This window comes from Agelaius phoeniceus, chromosome 4, assembly GCF_051311805.1.
Source record: "Agelaius phoeniceus isolate bAgePho1 chromosome 4, bAgePho1.hap1, whole genome shotgun sequence".
Taxonomy (NCBI): domain Eukaryota; kingdom Metazoa; phylum Chordata; class Aves; order Passeriformes; family Icteridae; genus Agelaius; species Agelaius phoeniceus.
The window spans coordinates 31556795-31578540 of NC_135268.1; the positions used below are offsets into that span (position 1 = coordinate 31556795).

General features: G+C 43.2%; 1 protein-coding gene across 5 annotated transcripts in view; it reads left to right on the forward strand.

The window, feature by feature from the left end:
- Window positions 1-21746, forward strand: part of TMEM131L (transmembrane 131 like) — an 84279-nt gene that overhangs the window by 3680 nt on the left and 58853 nt on the right. For 4 of the 5 annotated variants that reach the window (XM_054633122.2, XM_054633114.2, XM_054633115.2 and 1 more), the window contains exons 2-3: window positions 201-271; window positions 7375-7418. In XM_054633122.2, coding sequence (XP_054489097.2) covers window positions 201-271; window positions 7375-7418 — 115 coding nt within the window. The remainder of the gene's footprint in view (window positions 1-200; window positions 272-7374; window positions 7419-21746) is intronic. The other variant, XM_054633118.2, reaches the window with a different exon arrangement.

Below are 21746 nucleotides of genomic sequence, written 5' to 3' on the forward strand. Positions count from 1 at the left end.
CGGGGACACAAAGGGGGCCGGGACGCGGCTCATCTCTGCCCCCGACTCCGGTTCCCTTCCTCCCGGCCCCGCGGCACCCGCCGGGCCACGCGTCTCTGCTGGCCCGCCCCGGCGCGGGGAGCCCCGGGCCGCCGCCTGCGGGCTCCGGCCGCCCGCCCGCCCCCTGCCCATCCGCGCTTTCTCTCTCTCTGCCCCCGCAGCCATCGAGCCCATCCCCGGCGTGGTGGAGCTGTGGCAAGCCGAGGAAGGGGAGCTCCTGCTGCCCGCCCAGGTGAGGGGGCGCGGGGGGTGGGGGCGGCGGAGGGGCCGGGGCCGTTGCGGGCTGTGCGGGGGTGTTGGGGCCCGGCGGGCGGGCGCGGGGCCGGCGGGGCGGGGGCGGCCTCGCCCGCTGCTGCTGTCACGGCGCAGCCCCGGCCCCCCGGCCCCCCAGCCTGCGCCAGCGGCGTGGTTGTTCGGCTTCATTTATTTTCTGTTTGGGGTCCCCCCCCCACCATTTTAATTATTTATTTATTTCAAACTAGTGCATTTGTGGTCGGAACGCACCAGACGGGCCGGTCGTGAATATGCATATATTTATATCTCAGGCCTGCTCAGGTGAAGCCATTTTTCCCCCCTCAAATGACACATCATTTATGGTGCCGTTCCTCTCATTCTAGCGCATTTTTTTTGGTCTTGTTTAGCCGCTTTCGTTGGGCAGTAACAAGATGTGATAAATTCTGTGCTGGCGAGAGGAGCCAATATGGTACAATGCCCGGCGGGGCTGGTGAGCGAGGAGGGGCGCTGGAAGCGGGGTCTGGAGTTTATGGCATTTGAGGCAGTCATTTAACTCGCACTGACGGACTCTGCCATATGTTGATCTCGGCCTTCTAGACTTCCAGGCACCAGGCTCATAAACGGGAAGAAGCAGTCCTTAGGGACATCATCTTATATGAGGGGCAAAAACGGGTAATTTATTTGTCTTAAGCCCATATATCATTCTCTGTTTAGTGCTCAGCCACTGACACCCATTAATGTAAAGAAAAATAGCAGAAGTGCTGTTTCTTAGCTAGCTAATAATTGATGCTGCTTCCCAGGACCCAGCATTTTGTACTGTTATGAAGTGTTATCTATTGTATGTCCAAATGATTTTATAAGATACATTTGTTGTGCTGTTGAGATTTTGCCTGTTGCAGATGTGGTAGTAGCTAAGGGGAGGTGTAGAGTCGCTGTGCAGAGATGTTTGAGGAGCACAGCCTTTTGCATCTGCGTTCTTTACAGTGAAGATATTAAGATGCATTAGATGTAGAACCGTGTAATGTAGTCATTTATAGTTGCTTCTCATAGCGAAGCTGCAATTGAGTGATGATGACGTGATGTTTACTTCCTGAGGAGATTAGGTCCTCTTGGAAAACACGTTGTTCTTGAGCATCCTCATAAAAATATGCTTTAGCTTGGCTAAAGAAAAACCAGGCATAAATGACCCGTGAATGTGGCATAGTTGAGCATATGGTCTTGCTCAGTTCTTGCAGCAGTGAAGACAAAGCTGAGGCTGCTGTTCCTCCATCATTTCTCTTGAGGTTACAGGCAGGAAAGAAAGAAGTCTTCTGGCTTCAGTTGTGATGGAGTGAGAAGTAAATTACAATAGGCTTGCTGATTTAGGAGGTTTAAAGTCAGATGAGCTGGTCTCTGAGTACTAGTGGTGCATTGACTGGTTTGCATGGGTTTTCCCCTCTGAGCTTGAGGACTACAGCAGCATCTGATGCATGAGTGACTACTCAAGCTGAACAGAAGGACTGGTTTTTGTCTTAACCTTTTGTCAAACAGGTTTTAAGACAAAAATTTGGTTACAGGCCCTGATGCTTACTCTTTTGTTTCCATGTGGATTTGGGCTTTACCCAGCCCTTGTTGGGCTTTAGCCCCGTGACCACATTTGAAACCACCTTTTCCATTTGTTGTGGTGAGGAGGAAAAGAGGTTTCCCAAAGTCCCTGCAGATGTGGTGAGGGACCCTTTCAGCACCTCTTTTATGGAGTGGTGGCACTGGTGTGCAGTGGCTGGTCATGGCTTTTCCCTGGATGCCCAAAGAGTTGAGGACTGCCCATCCAGCCACGATCCTCTGGCTGGTGTTTGTGCAGTCCTAAAGACATATCAGCATCGTTGCCCTCCTGGGTGACTGCTGGGATGGTGAGGGGCATCAGTGGAGAAGCCAGCATCAGTTCCTGAGATATGGAAAGTCGCTACATCTGTTAACATCTGGCTGCCCTTTGTTAGAGAGATGCTTAAACTTGCAAGAGGTTTATTGCTTGTTGATCACGTTTCACTTTAAAAAATGGTCTGACCTACTACTGCTACAAGGAGGTTTTCCATGTTTTCTTTCTTGCAAGAACAGAATTTTTTGGTTAAACTCTTGATGAGGATTGTTGCCCAGTGTTCATGTATCACAGCAGTGGTGATGTGATAGTGAGGGTGTAGTGACAGGGAGAACCTCCTTGCTTTTGAGTGGTTAATAAATGTTGTTTGGTAGGGAATATCCAAGAGTTGCTTCATTCCCATGTTTGAAAATGGGTCTTGATGAAGACTTTGGGAAGAGGATTGTTCTGGCCCTTTGATTATGTTGTTTTTCCTGCCTCTTTTTGGAGGGAGTGTGGCACCAATGAGGATTTCACCTGCAGAAGTGAAAAATCCAGGGAAGGAGCTGTGCATATTCCTCTGCCAAAGCACCTCCCTCCAACTGCTCTCAGCAGGAAAATGGATTAGGTTGCCCTGTCTGCCAGCCCTTTAGCCTGTTTCTGGCGGGTTACCAATGCTGTCTGATGGATGTTTTTCTCTTTCTGTCATGGCTTTACACTATTATCTTATTTTCCATGCATCATCAACTGCATGCCTGTGACAGAGCAGTTTTGAGCATTCCTTGCTGCCTGCAGAATTTGAGGATGAAAGTTGGGTGGATTGGTAACCCATTCAGCCATCCGGTTGCCTGCGCATGCTTTTGTTCCAGGAGCATGTAGCGAATAAAGACATCATGTTAAGGGGTGAGGGAGGGGATACAAAGCGTTTTAATATTTGTAGTTGCTTTCTAGGCCTTTCACAGCATCGCTTTGTCTACGTGAACTGCATGAATTTGCATGCTGGAGCGCAGCCGCCCAGGGCCCCCGTGCCTCCACCCCGCTTGGTTGTTCTACCTTCTGTTTCCTCTTGCTTCCCTTTCATTGTTTGTGCTTCTCGTGTGCCCCCTCCCAGCTTCCCTCTTATACATATTTGTGCTTTTCCTTTTTTCTCCTCCCCTCGAGCTTGTGGGCTTTTGATTCTGGCTTCCTCTGAAGGCTGCAGAGCTGTTTGGGGATGGCTCACCTACTGCTCTTGCTCTGCAGCCGAGCCCGAGGGGTGCCCGGAGCGCTGCAGTTGGTGACGGTGTGCATGGGGCGTGGGCTCGTGTGCTGGGGCTGAGGGGGAGCTGGCTGTATCTAGCCTGCTGACTGTCTTCCACTGGTCTGCTGCTTCCTCCAGCATTTCAGTGTTTCTTCCTGGATTCCCTTTTTAGCTCTGAGACCAGCTGGTTTTTCCCAGTCGGATGCGGTGGCTGTATTCCCTTGTGCCCATTTCTTCTTTCTTGTTGAAGGTGGTGTGAAGCGTGGAGTAACCATGGAGCACCCACTGCCCTTGCTCTCCTTCTCCTTGCTCTTAACCTCCCTGTCATAGCAAATGTCCCTGGGAGGGCAGCTGGATTTTTCTTTGAAAACCAGTGGGATTTTGACATGGAAAATCTTGAGTGTGAGAGACTTGATTAGAGCAGTTGTGGTTTTTATAGGTCCCTTATAATTTTGTGGTTTTGCATGTTTGTTTGCAACTTGTTAATACATACTCAAGTAAAATACTTGAGAGAAAAGCTCCTTTATGTGAGACTTGACACCCAAGCCATTCACCACTAAAGGCTGAAAAAGGTCCAGATATTTCCAGCCAGGTTGTAGCACTTCAGTGCAAAGCTGAAGGGCAGTTAGTTATGTTTTAAACATACACATACAAGTGTAGGAAAGAAACACAAATGGCAATTGTTGTTCATGGCCTCCACCACTTAAAAGAGGTATCAGAGAGTCATAGTTGTGTGTTTCTGTCTGTCAGAAACCATGTAGGTGGTTATTGGGAGCATCTGAAGACAGGGGCAGGCGGGTTGGGTACCTGCAGAGCACTTCCCTTTGGCCCCTTCAGTTTGGAGGGAGGGACTACCTTAAAATGACATAATGAAGGTTAGGTTTTAATTCTTGTTATGACAGCTGAAAGTGACAGCAAGTCATCAAAGTCAGTGTGTACCAAACTGTATTTTGGTGTCAGTGCAGTGCTTGATGTGATGGGTTTTCTGCTGTTGCTGTGTGTCACATGTCGGAGATGAGCAAGATGTTTCCTTAGAGGAACACCTTGTGAATGTTTCAGTTTGGTTGCATATTCTAAGGAGATTACAATAACTTCTTGTTTCACTTTACTGTGACATTGTTTCAGGTGCTTGAAGTTTAGAGAAAGATACAACAGTGTTTACTGTATCACAGTTGTTATAGGCACTGGACAAATACAGAACTGCTGGCTGAGTTTTCATTAAAAGGCTCTGCTCAGGTCTGTAAGATGTTATTTTTTTCTTTTCCCAAGTAGTAGGGGCTTGTCTTCAGTTTCTGTTCTTCAGTGCAGCTCAGGGGCTATAAGGTTAATTGTTCTGCTGTTTTTGAAAGCTGATGAAGACCTTGATCTTACATATATTCATCAGAGATAGGCGGCACTGCAGTGTGTCATTAATGAGCCCATGGGCTGTGCGCAAATTAGATGTACAGAGTCACCTACTTCAAAGCAGGGCTTGTCTGAAGACACACACTTTGTGTGAAAGTCTGAGACAGGCTTGGAGTGGGAATTGTGTTCCTCTTTGGGCTTTTAAAAGGCTTCTCCAGACTGCCAGCTGAGCTTCTGGATGGTGCTGATAGTACTTGGGGCTGGATGGCCATGCAGATTATGCAGTAGCTGTCAGCTCAGGCTCTTGAGACTTGTGTGACACAAGAGAGGGGCTTTCCAACAAAGATAAGCACCTGCCCCATATTCAGGATAGCGTTAGGAGGAAGGGAATTTTTATCTTCTCATAGGTAGACTGTTGGGAACTGCATTTCTGCATTTTAACTTCCAGGAGGTCTTGCTGCCTTCCTTCCCCGTAGTCCTGTAGTTTGAGAATACTAGTTTTTCCCTTTTTTTCCCTTTTTTTTTTTTTTTTTTTTTTTGTAAATCCTCAGTGTAAACCTTCATGCGCATATAGCCTGGATCACACAGATGAGTGAAGACAGGAGAAAGCTGGACATTGAGGTCTGTGTGTGATCAGAGTTGAAGGTGGTTTTTAATTTTTTTTTTCTTGCACAGTTGAGATGTGCTGTGGCTGCACTGTAGACTGGGAAGTTTGCTTCATTGTTGCTTGGTGAAAAGCGAAGAGGAGAAATAGTAAGGTGGCTAGTGTTAAGGGTGAGCACAGTGTAATGACACAGATGCAGGTTTCTGATGCCTGGCAGATGCTAAGCCATTTAAAGGAGGAATTAAGCCATTTAAAATGAGGATAGCTTGCTATCTGGCCGTGGCAGAGGAGCTGTTTCTGGAGGAGGTGGATAAGGAGTCCTCTAGTTCTGCTTGGTATTGTACTAAGGTCCTAGAAATACAAAAGGAGCTTGGAGAAGCTGGAAAATGTGATGGGTTTGTATCATGCCATCCTGGTGAAGTCTAGCAGACAGGCTTTGCAAGGTCTCTAGAGGAGTGGCTGGGTCTTCATGGGGGCCGGGTGCTGGGACCTTTAGGTAGATCTGAACTGAAGCGCTTTGTTGTGTCCTGCAGATCCTGGAAAATTAGCATGGTGTCTCCAACCTCTGGGCAGGCATACAGAAAGATTGTGAAGTCCTCAAATTAACTTGTACTTCCCTGTCAATCTTGTTCCAGATTTGGTTATGTTATGGTGGAGGCTGGGCTGCTTCTCTTGTATGAGCTGCTTGTGACAAAAGATGGAAGTTCAGATGTATCTGGTAGCTTTTGGCAAGATCTGTATTAGTATTATCCATAAGGTCATTATTTTAGACACAATAATTATTAGCATTAATGTTAGCATTCAGCATATTTGCTGCCATAGTGTGGTTGTTGTTTTTCCTCACTTCATGAAGCTCAGGTCTTCAGAAATCCTGCTGCCTGTCCCATTCAGTAGGCAGGTAGACTGCCTGATGTGCTTAAGCATTTGAAGCCTGTAGAAAGATGTTTTGTGTTTACAGGTGGTTTTTTTTTTTTCCAGTATGTAGTGAAAATAGGTAAAGTCAAAGCTGGTGGCTTGGGGCCTGTTCCGTGATATGCTTACGTGGGAAACATGTAGGAGGGGTGGTGGAAAGTACAGCCTTTTAATTTTAAAAGATTTTTTCCCCTTACCTTTTCATTGCCAAGGTCTCTAGTTCGTGTCTTGTAGAGCCATCACCTGCAGAAGCAGAAGCTGGGAAAACTCACCAGCTGTTCCTGGCAGGATGACTGTGACCTCCTCCTGAAAAATGTTAATTGCCCTAAAGTTGTCCCTGGTTTCATCAGCAGGGGTTGAGTGGCTGTAACACACTTCATTTTGAGTTGTACCTAAAGCTTTCCTGGAGATCTTGGCCAGTTCAGAGTAGCTACCTCCTTGTTTTAAATGGATTTCCTGCAGGGAGCTCATTGAACCAACACTTGAGTTCATTTCTGTAGACAGCTCAAAGTGGTTTGTGGTGAACTGCAAGCTGACACAATTCAGCTGCATGTCTTGAAAATTACCTGAGTGCAGAAACTGAGCTAAGAGGATCTGTTCAGAGCTTCTGCTCTCTCTGCTTTCTGTACATTCTGCTAATCAGTGATAAGATCTGGGTTTGGGACCTCACTGTGCCAGTTGGAATGTGGTACTTTGCCTTTGCTTTTGGCATTGACAGGTGATCTGCATTTCAAGGCATTCTGCATCCTATTTCCCCGGGTACTGGCTATTGAAATTTACTGATGGGGCAGAAAATTTGAAAGTAGAGGAAATAGTCTTTCTGTAGTTTCAGGGTAATTGTTGGCTTTAGATTGGAATTCTGTCTGTGAGAGGATTTAGTACAGATGCATAAATGAGTCGGTTCAGTCAGCATTTGGGAAGAAACAGCAGAGTACCTAGGTTAAGTCACCATTTATCTTTTGCAAGATGACCTGAAACCTGAAATGGGATGTCCATCAACCACCTTACCTGACTTGTAAAGGAGTTAAAGGAATTTTAAGTTTCTGAATTTGTTTTGCTAACAAGTCACATGAAAATCCATCTGTGGTGGAGTTAAAGTGGTATATATGTCCAGTGTAGCATGTTGCAGTTCTGAGATTCTTACACAGTATTTTCTCTGTTTGTCAGGGTGATTCGGAGGAGGATGTGGAAGAGCATCCACAAGAGCAAAGGTAAGCTTAACTCAAATGGAAGCAAGAGCATTGAAGTTAATTTTGGTTTTTGCTTTAGGAAATACCAAAGTGTAATTAGGGCAGACTACTAAAACATTACTTTTTTCTCCTGCATGTGAAATAGTTCTTTATTACTTGTGTCTTACAATTTTCTCAATTTAATGTTAATATTGATTTATTAGGAAAACCAAAAAACCTGTGCTCAGCATATGCAAGTACAAAATACCTTCTTGCATCTCTTTCTCCTAATCCTGTCTCTAAGATGAATTTACTTCTCATTGCTTTCACACAAAAAATTAAATGTTTATTAATTGTTTTGTTGTATATTTTGTAATTAATTTTTTAAGGCAAGGGACAGTGGTCCATTACAAAATTTGTAAATGTAAGCAGTCTTGGAGTGCTAATTTGCACCAAGGCAAGGAAAGAGGTGAGGGAGATTTAAAGCCAAAGGTTTGTTAATGTGTTGCTATGGAACAATAAATATTCTACCCTTATGTCTTGAAATCAGATAAATAATGAAGCTCTTCAAAACTATAGCCACAGCTCTGCGGTTTCTGTTAATATCAGGCCTTCTGTTTTGAAGGGTTGGGTAAATACCATCACAGATTATTTTTTAAATATGCATTTTGTTTCCTCTGATCGTCTAAGTTAAAATGCTTGGACATCTACCAGTGAAACACTTCCTTCCTTTGGTATGTGTTAATGTGGTTACAGCTTTCAGTACCATGCCAGCCAGAAAGATCACAAGACTTTATATAAACATGTGGAACAGCACCGTTTTCTGATGGCAGCAGTCAGCCACAAATGCTTTTCTCATTTATCTCCAGTCTTTGCCCTTAGCTTAGTTCTGAGAGCAAACAGATCTGATAACACACAAGCCTTGAGCTGGGCAGAAGGAGTAAGCCTGGGGAGCGGGAGCGGGATGGTTATGATGGGTCTGTCCTGCCCTGCAATGCTTCTTCACATGGCTTTTCTTTTCCCCTTGCTGCCCCATTGGGAGCCTTCTCATCTGAGCCCAGCATCACATTAAGCCTCCTGTGCCTCATCTCCGTGGGAATTACAAAGATGGTTTGGAAACAGGATGTGAGAATTACTGTGGCTGCTGACAGCTGGTGCTGATTACTTGTGCTTGCCTAAGTGCCCCAATTCCTACCTGCAGAGGGAATTTTTTTTTCTTACCTCCTCTTGTGAAAAGGAGGGTAAACTACTGAAAGCTGCATTTCCCTGCACAAATACAGAAGTTTCTGATTTTTTTTTCATCTGGGAGCTATTATGTTTTGGATGCAGAATTTTTACTGTGTAACTTTATTACCTGCATGCTTTCTTTATTGAGAGGTAGTCAGAAGGAAGCAGTCTCTAGTGCTGTGCTTAAGTTTGTTTCTGATTCTTTCCTTAGTAGTCAGAGAGATGTAATTTAGGTAGAAAAAATTTCTCTACTTGCCTATTTTTCTCTGGAGGTGGATGGGGTAATTGGCTACTATGGCAATAATAAAAATATTGAAAATAATTAGTTCTTGAGACTCAGAGAGGAAAAAGTGATTTGACTGGAGTTTTTTTTTACATCATTCAGGTGCTTAAATTTTTTTCTACTAATTATTCATTTTCAAAACTGAATTTGTTTTTTGGGAGTGAAGTTTGTAGAGGTTCACTTGCATGGTGGAAACATCCTTCTATTGTCATACTGAAATGCTTCAGGAAACTTGCCTGAACAGATCCTGGCTTGTGTGCATCTTCTAAACTATTTTGGTTTGCTGCTGTATGTAAACACATACATAGACCTGTGTGTGCTTTACAAACTGAAGGAATGTTATAGTGTGGACTTCATGAAGAAGAGGCAGCAAAGGTACATTGGAAAGGTTAGAATTTCTTAGTTTATTTCTGGATTAATTTTCATTCCTGTAGCTTACATTGCTATATGGTGAAATCATGGGGATTTCCTTTTCCTGTAGCAGCAAAACCTGAAGCTTGCAGCATCTTCATCTCATTGTCTGACTGCATGCCCTGGGGAAATCAGCTGAAGCTACTGTAATTTGCTGTGAAGCCCCAAGAAGCAAAGCACCTTAATGTACGGGATAAGCAGAAGTTAAAGGAGATAGAGAAATCAGAAATTTCCCCAGAGATGAGGGAAGTATAGGGAGTTCATAATCTTGGTGCATAAAGGAGAAAGTCTCTTTCCAAAACATTGTTTTATTCAGTTTTTAATCTAGGTTAGTGGGTTCCTTGGGAGCTTGTTAACCTACTTTGAAAAAACCAAACACAACAAGAGCAGTAAAGTATTAACAGTCTGTTAACGGACTTCCTGTGCATGTGCATTGTAAGATCTTCCTTTTGGGGTGGTCTTCTTGGTTTGCTGCTCTTGTGGCAAGTGCACAAGGGAGATGAATGTGGTCTTACAGTTTCTGCCTTAGGTTTAGCTTTAACAAATAGAGAAATTTGCATGGAGGTAAAAGACATTGTAAAAATAGTAATTTTTGTGAAGAGCTATTTCAGAGGTGAATGAGAAATGCTTGATTAGGTCCATAGGTTTGCAGCTGCCCTGAGTGAGGAGAAGATCATTGTCAACTCCTTAATTTCCACCCTACAATTCCTGCTATTCTGATTGCTTGGATGCTTCCACAGGTTGCTTCATGCTGTTTTGTGTGTCTCTGGATCAGATTCTGAAATAAGAAATGCAGCATAGTAGACACCTGAGTACTGCTTCAGGCCACAGACTTTAACAGAATTAAAGTCATGTGTATTTGTACTAGCCTGTCAAAAAGCTTCGAGTTTCCTTAAAAACCTTTTCTTACACTTGAAAGCTAGGAGTAAAAAGATGCCTTTCATAACAGTCAATGACAGGTGTTGACAAGAAAAGGTTTTGTTGTTGTGTTTGGAGGTTAGTTTTTTTTGTTTGTTTGTTTTTGGATTTTTGTTTGTTTGTTTTTGTTTTGCGTTTTTTTTGTACTGCTGCCCCTTAATCCAGGTGATTTTGGTTGCCACAACTGGCAGTTACAAATTTTGAAGGTTTAGGTTCTTGCTAAAGCAGCATAATGAGTCAGGACCCAAGGGAATGGCCTGAAGTTGTGTAGGGAGGTTTAGGTTGGATATTAGACAAAAAGTTTTTCAGCTTTTCTTGTTGGCCACTGGAACAGGCTCCCCCGGGAAGTGGTCAGAGCTTCAAGCCTGACAGAGTTCAAGAAGTGTTTGGACAGTGCCTTCAGGCACCTGGTGTGGCTCTTGGGGATGGTTCTGTGCAGGGCCAGGAGTTGAACTTGATGATCCTTGTGGGCCCCTTCCAACTCAGGATATTCTGTGAAATGCAGAAATCTTGCACAAATAAAGAGACAGTACTGTCAGGTGACGTGCACAAATGATGCTATCAAAATTTTTAGCTTTCTCCTTCAAGGAAGTAGACTTGGACTACAAAAAAAAAGTAATTTCATGTGTATTTCATTATTAGTACTTGGGTTTTTAGGACTTCTGGAGAAAGGTCTTTGAGGATGCATTTTTGCAGCTGGCACATTAAGGAACATTTGCACCAGAATAAACTGCTGTACTCAAGTGGAGCACACATTCTTAATATGTGATGCCCAGTGATTGTCTACGAGAAGGGAAATCCATAAAATACTAGTATGGAATGAAATTAGCCAGGAAGAGAGGACATTTTCCAGCCTTTTCCTATGGCAGGGCATACTTTGCTTAGAGTTGATGGGTATCAACTGCTAGGAAAATTCCAAGTGTGATGCATTTGGCTCAGTCAGGCATTTCTGTTGAACCTTTGCCTTTGACCTCTGGAGAGCATTTGACCCTGTGGGCTGGAGCTGCTTGGAGCAGTAGGTGGTATTGGCTCCCAGTGGGCTCCTGCTAGGGTGTCAGTGCAGCCTGGGAGTGACAGCTGATGCCCAGCACTTTGACCTCTCCTGATTGCTTGGTGGAATTACTCCTAATCCTGTTGTTTTTGCTGTGCCTGTGAAATAGTGCTCCAGATGTGGAGGAGAAATTGAAGGTAGAGGTAGCAAGGGAGCAGCTTAGTAGCTGCCTGAGAGAGAGCAAAGCAGCGGAGGTGCACAGACTGCAGAATTGCTAGGGGGTTTAGGGAATACTGTGGAGATGGAGTTACAACGTTTGTTTCAGGAAGAATCCAGAGTGGCAGTGGGAGAATGAGCCTCCTGTGCATTTTGAGACTGTACATTGCAATTCCTCCCTGGCCACAGCTTCGTCTCTAGCCAAGAGGCACAAATGAGCTCTGGAGCTGGGGATGGAGTATTTAGACACTTCAGAGGTGACTCATCCTTCCAAAAAGCCTGTGGTCTTAGTGCCATCATTTTTGACAGTCCCAATTAGAAAGTAGCGGGATGGGACTAGTGGTATGCCTGTGTGCCAGATAACTAGCTTGGGTGGTGGCTATGGCAGGAAAAAAAAAAGATTGAAAAATAGGTCAGGATCAACCAGATTTTCTTTTTCCTTCTGCTTTTTTTTACTGAAATGACTAAAAATTGATTTTGTGCCTGCAGAAATGTCTGAGTATTAAAAAAAAGGTTTATGTTGTATTTATTTTTAAATATCTTCTATTAAAATCAAAATCAAAGTGAGTATACATTGGGAAAGTATTTCAAAATGAAAAGCTGAAAAGTAGTTCTGAGAGTGTCAGTGAGTGCTTAAGCTATCTGAGAGGAACCATCTTAATATTTTTAACCTAAGCTTGTATGGAGTACCACCGATCATTTAGATTGTCATTAAACTTACCCGAAAAGTAAATCTAACTACATGAAAGACTTTTCCTAGAATACATGCTTGGTCTTAACTTGTAATAGTTTATATATATATATAAAAAATAAGCTGCTTTTATGAAGAGTTTAGTGCTTTTAAAAAAATATCTTTTGCAAAACAAGCAAAAATCCGTGTGTGTATTAAAAAAGAAAAGAAAAAGTGGAGTTTCTTGGGAAAAAGCTTTTTAGTCCCATTAGTGTACTTGCATAATGTACAATTTCTGCAGTATGCACAGAATGTATGTTTCTAGTGGTTAGCACTAAAACCTTCTTCAATATTGGCAAACTTTTGTTTTTAATTGATAATCATGGCTGTTGTGCCCCACTTCCACTTTGTCTAGATCATCAAGGGACTACGAATTTTAAGTTTTACTGGATGCCTAAAGAAATGAAATTTACCTAATCCTTAGAAGTAAGGGAGGAGAATCAAGATGGACACACCCACCTATAACACTTGGGTAAAAATCCCTAAGGAAACACCTCTAGGGAACACAGGGTATTGTGAAACTGGACTAAAAGCAACTTACTGAAAAGAATTGCAAGAAGTTAGAGAAATAGGAGGTTCTCTTGTAGATGAAGAAACAGATAGTTCCTTCCATAATAATCAGTGTTACTCTTTCTCTCCTTCCTTATGCCTCTGCCAGGTACAGCTAGGGTGGCAGGCTGAACTCCTGCTGCTTTAATTGTTTATCTCTGTTTTATGTGGCAGTTGATTCAGGGATGAACTTTGCCTTGCTGAACTTTGTATTAGTTGCTGTTAGGAACAGCTCTTCATGTGTGCATTGCTTCTTCCAAAATACCTGTCCTTTTACAAAATTATGTTGCTTGCCTGATGGTACAAGGGGTTAAAAAGGTGTTTTGTTTTTTTCCCTGGGACATTGCATGGCAGTGCTGTGTGCTAACAAATGTTTCAGCTATTGTTTGTTTCTTTATTTCTAAATTGTTTTCAGACATTTCATAAATGAGACAAATTACCCAGGCCAGCTGTACAGTGTTTCATACCAAACTGAGGAGGTGACCCTGTGGCTTTCTATGATCATGAGATAATGGCAAATGACAGTCTTGCACTTGTTTGCCAAGGCCTGTCAAACTTCTGTCCTCAGTGTAGGTCCTACTTGACCTTGATGGAAATACTTTAAAGGTGATGTGTGGCCATATTTAATTGCTCTGAGTCTTGCTGTTGCAGTCCCACTCATCATCAAAATCTTGTCTGTTTGCATTGACCAAACTGCTGGAATATGTATATTTCTCTCACTTATGTGCACTCTCTTGGGCTGGAGGATGTTCATGGCTGGACCAGAGACTCTTTGATCTATGTTAGCTTGTATGCCATCTAAAATAGACTTTCTCATCTGTGGGTGACAACTTGGCTTTGAGAAACGAAGGCAATCCTGGTATGGCAGTTGCCAGTTGGCACTTCTGCGTTTGTTTGGGTCATGATGCCTTGAAAGGCCACACAGGCTTCTATGGAAACACCAGTTTCTATACTGGTAAAAATAGCAGGCTGGGCCTGTGAGGTCATTGTTTGCACAGGGATTAGTGTGTATGGAGAAATTGTGTTTGTATGGAGAAATTGTGTGGATATGTGCTACTGGAGGAAACTTTCTCATGTGTAATGATCTGTTTTAAAAGGACAAACTATACTTTACATTTTGGTGCCCTAGAAATAACCTATATAGTTATTTCTTTGTCTTCCTCTGTTAATAATGTCTTCACTTTCTGTTCTCTGTATCTTCTGCAGATCTCTTGCATACTGTCTTATGGCATCTCTACTTTTTTTTAACTCCTGTCTCAGCCATGCCTGAAATGGCTGTAGTGTAGTGTCTGTACTGCCAGAGGAAGAGGATGTCTTGCACTCTGTGGCCTGGTGTTCTCCCTTGCCTTGTGCAGCCCTACAAGTTCTCTGGATTAGAAGAACTTGTTTTATTGCCAGGTTAACATTTACTTGTGATCATTCTCTGGTTGGTTTCCCTGTTGCTCCCTGGCAGCATCAGTTGAAAACGTACATGGAAGTTCTCCCTCAGTGTCTACAGCCTGTTGTGTGGGATGGGTGCCCTGTGTCACCTGCAGGATATCATCTCTGTTCTGTTTGTCTCACACTGGTGTGGCACTGGTCCAGACCTTGTGGCATCTTTTTGCTCTTTCCTCAGTCCTTCAGACCTGCCTCTTCCTGCCCCTGCCTTTTGGGCAGACTGGGAGTGGGTGGTTGTGTGGTGGTACCTGTGCCAGGCCTGACCCTGCTCCCTTACCTGCAGTGCAGGAGGAGCTGGGGAGGAGCCCAGCCAGATCTGCACTTCTGCTCACTGTTGGTGAGATGGATGAGCAGGCCAGTCCTCAAAAGTGTGGGGCTGAGATGGACAGCCTCTTGTGTGTTAGGAGTAACGCCTTCGAGTCAGTGGCTGTGGGGTAGGAGTGGGGTAAAGCACTTGCACTGGGATGATGGATAGCCTGGGGGACAGCTCCTGGGTTTTGGGTGGATGGTGTGGAGATCACACAGTGGCAGCACTGTGTGAACAGTTGCTAGCTGGTGCACACACGTGTACATCATTTGTTATGCATGTTTTTTTGGGGTTGGGTTTTTTTTTTGGCACTTGGTAAGCTCCCCACAGCCTATGTTTTGGGATAGAGCCCACCCAGAATGCATGCCCTTTAGAGTTAGGACAAGCCTGGTCTGAGCAGGTGGGACAAGGGCATATGGTGTCTTATTTCCCATTGTGCTTGGTTCAGTACTGGCTGCAGAGCTGTGTGAGAGCACAGGCAGATCTCGTGGCACAGCCTGTTGGTGCAGTCATTCAGCAAACACATGGGGAAGGTGAGCTTTTAATGCCAGGCCAGTCGCATGCTGCTACGGCTCTGCAAGTCTGCTTGGGAACATGGCATTTTTCTTGTTAAACTTAACCTGATTTGTTTTGAAAAAGGGGATGTTGGGACACATTTTGTGTGTTTAGAGAAGAGGGAAAGAAAAGCAAAAGTAAACAGCTGCTGTGGCGTGTTTGTTCATGTTCGTTTGTAAACTTTGTGTCCCCGTAGCCTGTACTTGCTGCTTCTGTAATATAAGTAGTTCAGAATAGGAACTTTCTTATTATGCTTCTACTTCTACATTTTAATACACTGGTAATGGATTTCAGATGTCTGTTAATCTCAGGCTAATCCTTCTGATTTGTGGGCAGTGGGCCACAAAGGATTTAGCTTTTGATCTGTGCGTTTATTATAAATAAATTATTTTCACCTCCATAATAGCTGTTTCTTAGTTGCCTATAAGAGGACTTAATTTGCAGTAATTTTACCATTTTGCAGTTAAGCAACAGACATCTGGAATTGTAGACCAGTGTCAGCAGTCTGAAAATTGACACAATGTAAGAATTTAGCTTCACCATTTTTCTACTCTTGCAGATTGGCAAATTATGACAAAATAGAAGAAAACCTAAACAATAGTTTGCTCACTTGTAGGAATTTGTGTGCAGTGTGCTTCTGAATGACCAACCCCATTACTCTCATTTGATTATTATAAGCAGAGCATGAAGGGTCTTGAAATCTATCCAATGTAGTAATAAAGAGCTATAGGCACACCTGTTACCTGGCTTTCATCTTTGTGGATACTCAAAGGTGACACAAGCCTAGCTTTTAATGACTCACATATTTTTATTTGACAAGGAAAGGTCCTCTAGGAAAGCTGTGCTCATGCCCTGGCAGTGGCTCTGACTGCTGCATGACTTGTGGGCAAGTGGATGAAGGAGCCTTTTCAGTAGTTTAGGTGTTTGCCATAGTGTAGTGGTAGTTATAAATAGTTGTAAGTTCAAACCATACGTTGTCTTAGACATCATTCTTTATCCACTTTCTTCAATATGTGCTTTGGGAAGAGACTTTTTCTTTTTGGTGGTTATTGCAAAATGCCCAACTCCCTTCTTCATCAGGACAGAAAGGCCCCATCCACTTCAGGGAGGGGAACAGTATATATCAAATATTATACTTGCATGTGACGATGGTGTGTATTAACTCTTTTGCAGAGTTCTGAGTACTCACTGCAAATATTTGCTTTGTATTTGTAGAAGTTTGCTTCTATCAAATAAGCTAGTCACCTGGGAGAAACATGTGATCATTGTGAATAATTTAGGTGTCTGCTTGTTGTCTCAGGGGTCCACCATTCTGTGTTGTGTCCAGGCTGCCAACTGAGATAAGGAGGATAGAGGGCAAAGCTGGTGGTGTTAATTGTCACCTTATTTTGTTCTCCATCTCCTGGCCCCAAAGTGGTGTACAAATAAAGCTGAGGGGTTTTTGTGTTTTTTCATTTGTTTGTTTGTTGTTTTTTGTTGTTGTTTGTTTGGGGTTTTTTTGTCTGTTGTCTTGTAACTTTTAGAAATAGCAATGGAAATATAATTAGGCAAGGATAACTCAGGATATTTTGTGTGTGTGTACAAAATAGCAAAATAGACCTTACTTTCTGTAGAACAATTTGACTTTATATAAACATGGGAATTTCTCACACACAGAAGCAGCTTTTTTTGCTCAGAATTATGAGGAAAAGAAGAAGGAAAAATAATTTCTTAGAGGAAGGTGAGAAGTAGGCCTCTGTTCTTATTTTACTGAAGTTCTTATCTTCCATGTTTGCTTCAAGATACTGTTGCAGAGCTCTAACTAGTTGTTTACCATCTGACCCACCTGCATACCAGAACTCTGCATATGGCAAAATCAAGAAATTTAAAGTGCAAAATAATGCTTCTAATTACTGCCTGATAAAAACCAACTTCTGCTTTAAAACTTTGTGAGGACACATGAGGAAGCTGTAAAGACTTGGAAATAATAATAAGAAAGATGGTGTGTCCTGTTCAGTGCTATCAAAAGTATGGGCTGTGTTGTTGTTTGTTGTTTTGGAGTTGGATTTTATGAGAAAGAAAAAGTTCTGTTTAAAATGTTTGTTTGTAACAGCATGTTCCATGAGGAAATATGAGAAATGCAGAAAACAACTCAATATTTATTAAGACTAAAACTTTTTTTGGCCAATGCGATGGTGCCAAAAAAAGTAACATAGTTGCACTTGCATTATGAAAGAGCTTGCTCCCTTTGCAGTACTAAGATTTGAAGCTGGTCTGGCCTTTGGAGACACTTGCACATCAATAGCATGATAATTTGACACACATGAAAATGCTTGGGAAGACTTTCAGAAGCCTGAGTTTTAAAAATATGTGTGTGTGTGTATGTGTGTGTGTATGAAAAACTAGTGACCTTAAGCCCAAATTGTTCTGGTATAGATTTTTGCTAACTCTTTTGAATGTATAAATCATTACATATTGCTTTTGAGTTTTTAAAATCGCTATTCATTATTTTAATGTTTCTCTCTGGATCCTGTTTATTTTCTTTGAGACAGTGAAGCATAATTCTGTTGTTGCATATGCACCTCTCAAAACGAAAAGTTAACTTTGAATTGAATAGGGAGTCTCAGCTTTACAAAGTAGATAGAAATAAATGATGACTATCTGCCCTGTTGGTAGCACATTTACATTTTATCTCATGAGGAGAATTTCCCAGCTTTTTTAAATCATGTGAATGTTGATATCTGATCTAGTAGAAATTTAATAATCTCTCTTTTTTTATTCTTATTTGTTGTACTCTGAGACCCCTGAATTCTGCCATGTTCCAACAGTTTCCCCTCCTGAATTAATGGGAGGCTTGATTGAAAAGCTTTTGAGAGTTCCAGGAGAGGATCCAAAAGGGAATTGTTGTAGAGACTCAGATTTCTCTCTAGCCAGTCCCTAGAACTGGCTTTGAGTCACTGTGAGTGCTCCTGTTGACTCCTGCACACTTCTTTCAGAGCTGACAGTGGCTGTCAAGGAGTAAATCCAAACGTTAATACTTAACACTTTTTAAAGTTTGTTAGTGCACTGAGGTCTGACCTTTCTTGTGAAGCTGCTTCAATTATTTCTGTGATTTCTGGTTATTATCAAAAGCAAATTGAAAAGATAATCTGGTATCCTGCTTGCTGCTGGTATTCTTTTTCTGGTGAGTGTTTCCAAAAAGTTCCTCCGTGGGCAGCATGTGGGGTTGGTGGCATGAGGCAACTCTTTGCAGTCCTTCAGCTGCAGGTATTTGTTTCTTATCAGTGAGGACAGGAACAGGTTCAGCAGCCATGCGTGAGACAAAATTCGGTTCATACATGTTTGTGCACTTTAATGCCATCTCCTGGCATTTGTTGGAGCAATGTGTTGTGCTGCCAGTTGGGAATGCACTTGGAACAAAGTGGGACTTTGGAGACTTGTTTGACTCTGAGCCAGCAGTCTCAGTATGATGTGTTTAGCACTGGAGAGAGAAAAAACAGATGCATGCTTGTTTTTTTATTATTTGTGAGGAGGATCCTTTGAATGGCTTCCAAGGTCTTGAGGTTCCTGCATGTTGTGTTGCCTTTTAACTCCACGGCTGTAGCGCGCTTGGACGAGAGGTGCAGTTTACACAAGCAATTGAAATCGCACGTGCACTGGATTTTTTTAGGCTCTCAGACTCCTCCTGGCCTGTGTCAGCACGCCCAAGTGCACCGTGTTCTCAAGGCTTTTCTGGGTGGGAATATGTGGAAGCTGTCAATTACTCCTCTGTTCCAGGCTGGCAGCTTCATAAACAGGTGTGGTCTGTGGGGACATTTCCCTCATTTAAAACCCATCATTTTCACTTACCCTTCAGTGTTAGCTGTTGTCATTGCACAACACAGCTGAATCCTGAGAGAGTTGAATGATAAAAAGCTGAACTAGTTGAATTCTACTGAATTATCTGACAATACAGTTGATAAATTTTCTTGGAGGATAAATCACAGTGCTTAATTAATAAAACAATTGGTTGTGTTTGGTAGAAAATAAAAAGTGTAATTTTAAAGTTTAAAGTAATTACTTGACTACTTCTTGGAGTATGAAGATGTGCATTGCGTGAAATGTCACAGTTGTAGGTACGAGGTGTCATCCTGAAAGATTTGGTTGCCTTTGCAGTAGTTAATAATGCAGAAATTATTGTGTGAAGTTGTTTGCTCTCTGCTTGAAGAGTAGGGACAATCTAACAAGGATTATTAAAAGGGTTCAAAATTGAAATATAAAAGGTTTGCTTTTTTTACCTTAGAACTCTACCAAAGTTATTGACAAGTGACTGTCATCATGCACAGAGCTGGACACTCATGGTTTTGGTGCAGTCTGGGCATCAAGCACTAGGTCCTGGCTGAAGCAATGCCATACAGGTCAGCTCCTGCACCACACAGTAGCCTCAAATGCTGAGGATTTTGGAGTAGTGATGCTGTCACTGTACCTGAGTGCTGCCCAGTGCGATGGTTACACTGGTGTCCTGATATTAAATCTCTGGATGGAGGGGCAGTGGGGTTTTGCTGTGGGATGTGGCAGGAGGAGAGGGGTGGTTTTGTTTCCCCTCATTAAGTTCCCACTGTCTGGCTAGGTGCCTGTCAGTGTTTGTCTTGCAGCAAACTACACTGTGAGGTTGCACTGAGTGCAGTTTGTTCCCCTTTTCGTCCCCTCTGGGCTCATCAGTTTGTGTTCTTTGGGGGCAGAGGCTTGGCTGCACCTTGGGTCCTACTGGACTTCCTGCTGCAGAAACAAAAGGCACTCTGCAACCACCAGACCTTTCTCTGGGAGTGCTGCTTACAGATCACGTCTGCTTTGGTGCACAGGGCTCTCCTCTTTAGGCTGATTCCTCTTACCAAAGCTCAGAGCAGTGTGTTGGGTAAGACAAAACTCAGCTGAAACAGGATGCCACCATCCATGCATGGTTGCCTGGCTGTAGGGAGAGAGGCTGGGCAGCCAACAAGTTGCACATGGCACTGGAAACTGCTTGGATGTGATGCTGAACATGACTGGGCCAGAATTTGGCAGCAGGGGAAGGACGGGGTGTAATTGCTGGAAAGGCAAAGGCAGGGGCAAAGCATGGTAACAAGTGAAAAAATGCTAGAGACTGTGAACAGAACAAAGCAAGGCAAAAAGCCATGCCCCGGTAAAAACACTAAGTGAACAAAGATACTGGCAGGTAGGGAGCAAATGAGAGCTTGCTCATTTCAAGTGATTGGCAAAACTGATAAGGGACAACAGCAGATTTCAATCTTTACAATGAAGGGAAAGATACACAATAACAAAAGGGAAGTGAAATGAGAGAAAGGAGGGAGTGACTGATTCATAACTGCGTGCACCTTGGGTAACCACCACCTCCGTTCACGTCAAATGATTTTAAGGGTCTCTGCAAAACAGAAACAAGTCTCTTGACTGTGGCTGGCAGATGTGTGCAACAGTCCTGCTGCACTCTGACTTGGTGTCAGCTATTATGCAGTCAGTCAGGCCTCACTAGTGACATTGTAGGTCACCTCTCAGATTTTGCCTTCATAAATATAAGTTGCATAGTCCTATCGATTGCAGTTGTGGTTAGCATTTTAAAGTTAAGCTGTCTGCACGTCAATAAATGTACAACAGTAAAGACCTGAACACAGAGATGATAAGTACACTACCATGTATAAGAAAAAATTGTGTAATTCCTGGTTTGTTTTGTTGTTGTTTTTTTTTTTTTTAATGAAACTAGAAGAACAAGAAGCAATGTGCTGTCTTTGGCAAGCGAGCAGCCCTGTAATATATGGTAGAATAAGTTTTGCAGTTCCTTACTGTGTTGTGGGTTTAACATGGCTGCTCAGTTTTTGTGCCTGCCTGCTGGTGCTGTGGGCCATGTACATCTCTGGTTTGTGTCTAAATCTTGATTCCTGGCAACTGAAGAAGGGCAGAGAGCTGAAGGGCCTGTACTTGACCGACTCCTTGACCCGTGCTTTACGTGCTTTGTTGCTATTAACTGCCTTTCTTCAATAGCTATTGTCTGATTTCTGTCCTGGTGTGTTCTGTCTTTCATTGGAGGCCTTTGCTGCAAGCCTGCTGCCTGCAGCTCGTGAGGTGCCTGCTGCCTGCTTAGGTATTTCTGTGGCCCATGGCTGACCCAGTTTCTGCAGCGTTTAAACTGCCCTTTTCAAAAGGGGACATTTCTGGCCTTTGTGAGCATTCTCAGTGTTGCTGGGATAATGTGGCTGATCCCGCAGATGCGGGTAGTCGCTTTAAAACAAACACACACCCCTGCCCTGGTCCCCATGCTTTCAGTCTTGCTTGGATTTTTTTTCTCTCCTTGTAAATAAAAACAATTATTCATGCTTTCTGGTCATTGAAGCGATGGGCTGTGTTTTGTTGTTTCTGAAGCAATCACTGAAACGTTTGCTGTGCAGGGAGGGCAGGGCAGTGCCCAGCCATACAGAGTGTATGCTTCCAGATTTTAAGATGAGGACCTTTGCCTTTGTACCCAAGCTGAAGAAGCTTGTTTGGGACTTGGAAAACTTCTGGTTGTCCCATGTCATCCGTGACTTTCCCATGCTGCCTGACTTGGAGGTTAAGCCGTTCTGGGTGCGCATACTGGTTTGGGGACAATGACACTTGGCTTGAACAAGCAGATCTTCTTTATTTTCCCTTTACCCACTGAAAGCTTGCAAGCTGTGAAAGGGTAAGATCAAATATTGAAAACGTGACTTTGTGGTAACTGCAAATCCACGTTACCTACTGCTGGCCATGGTTTGGGG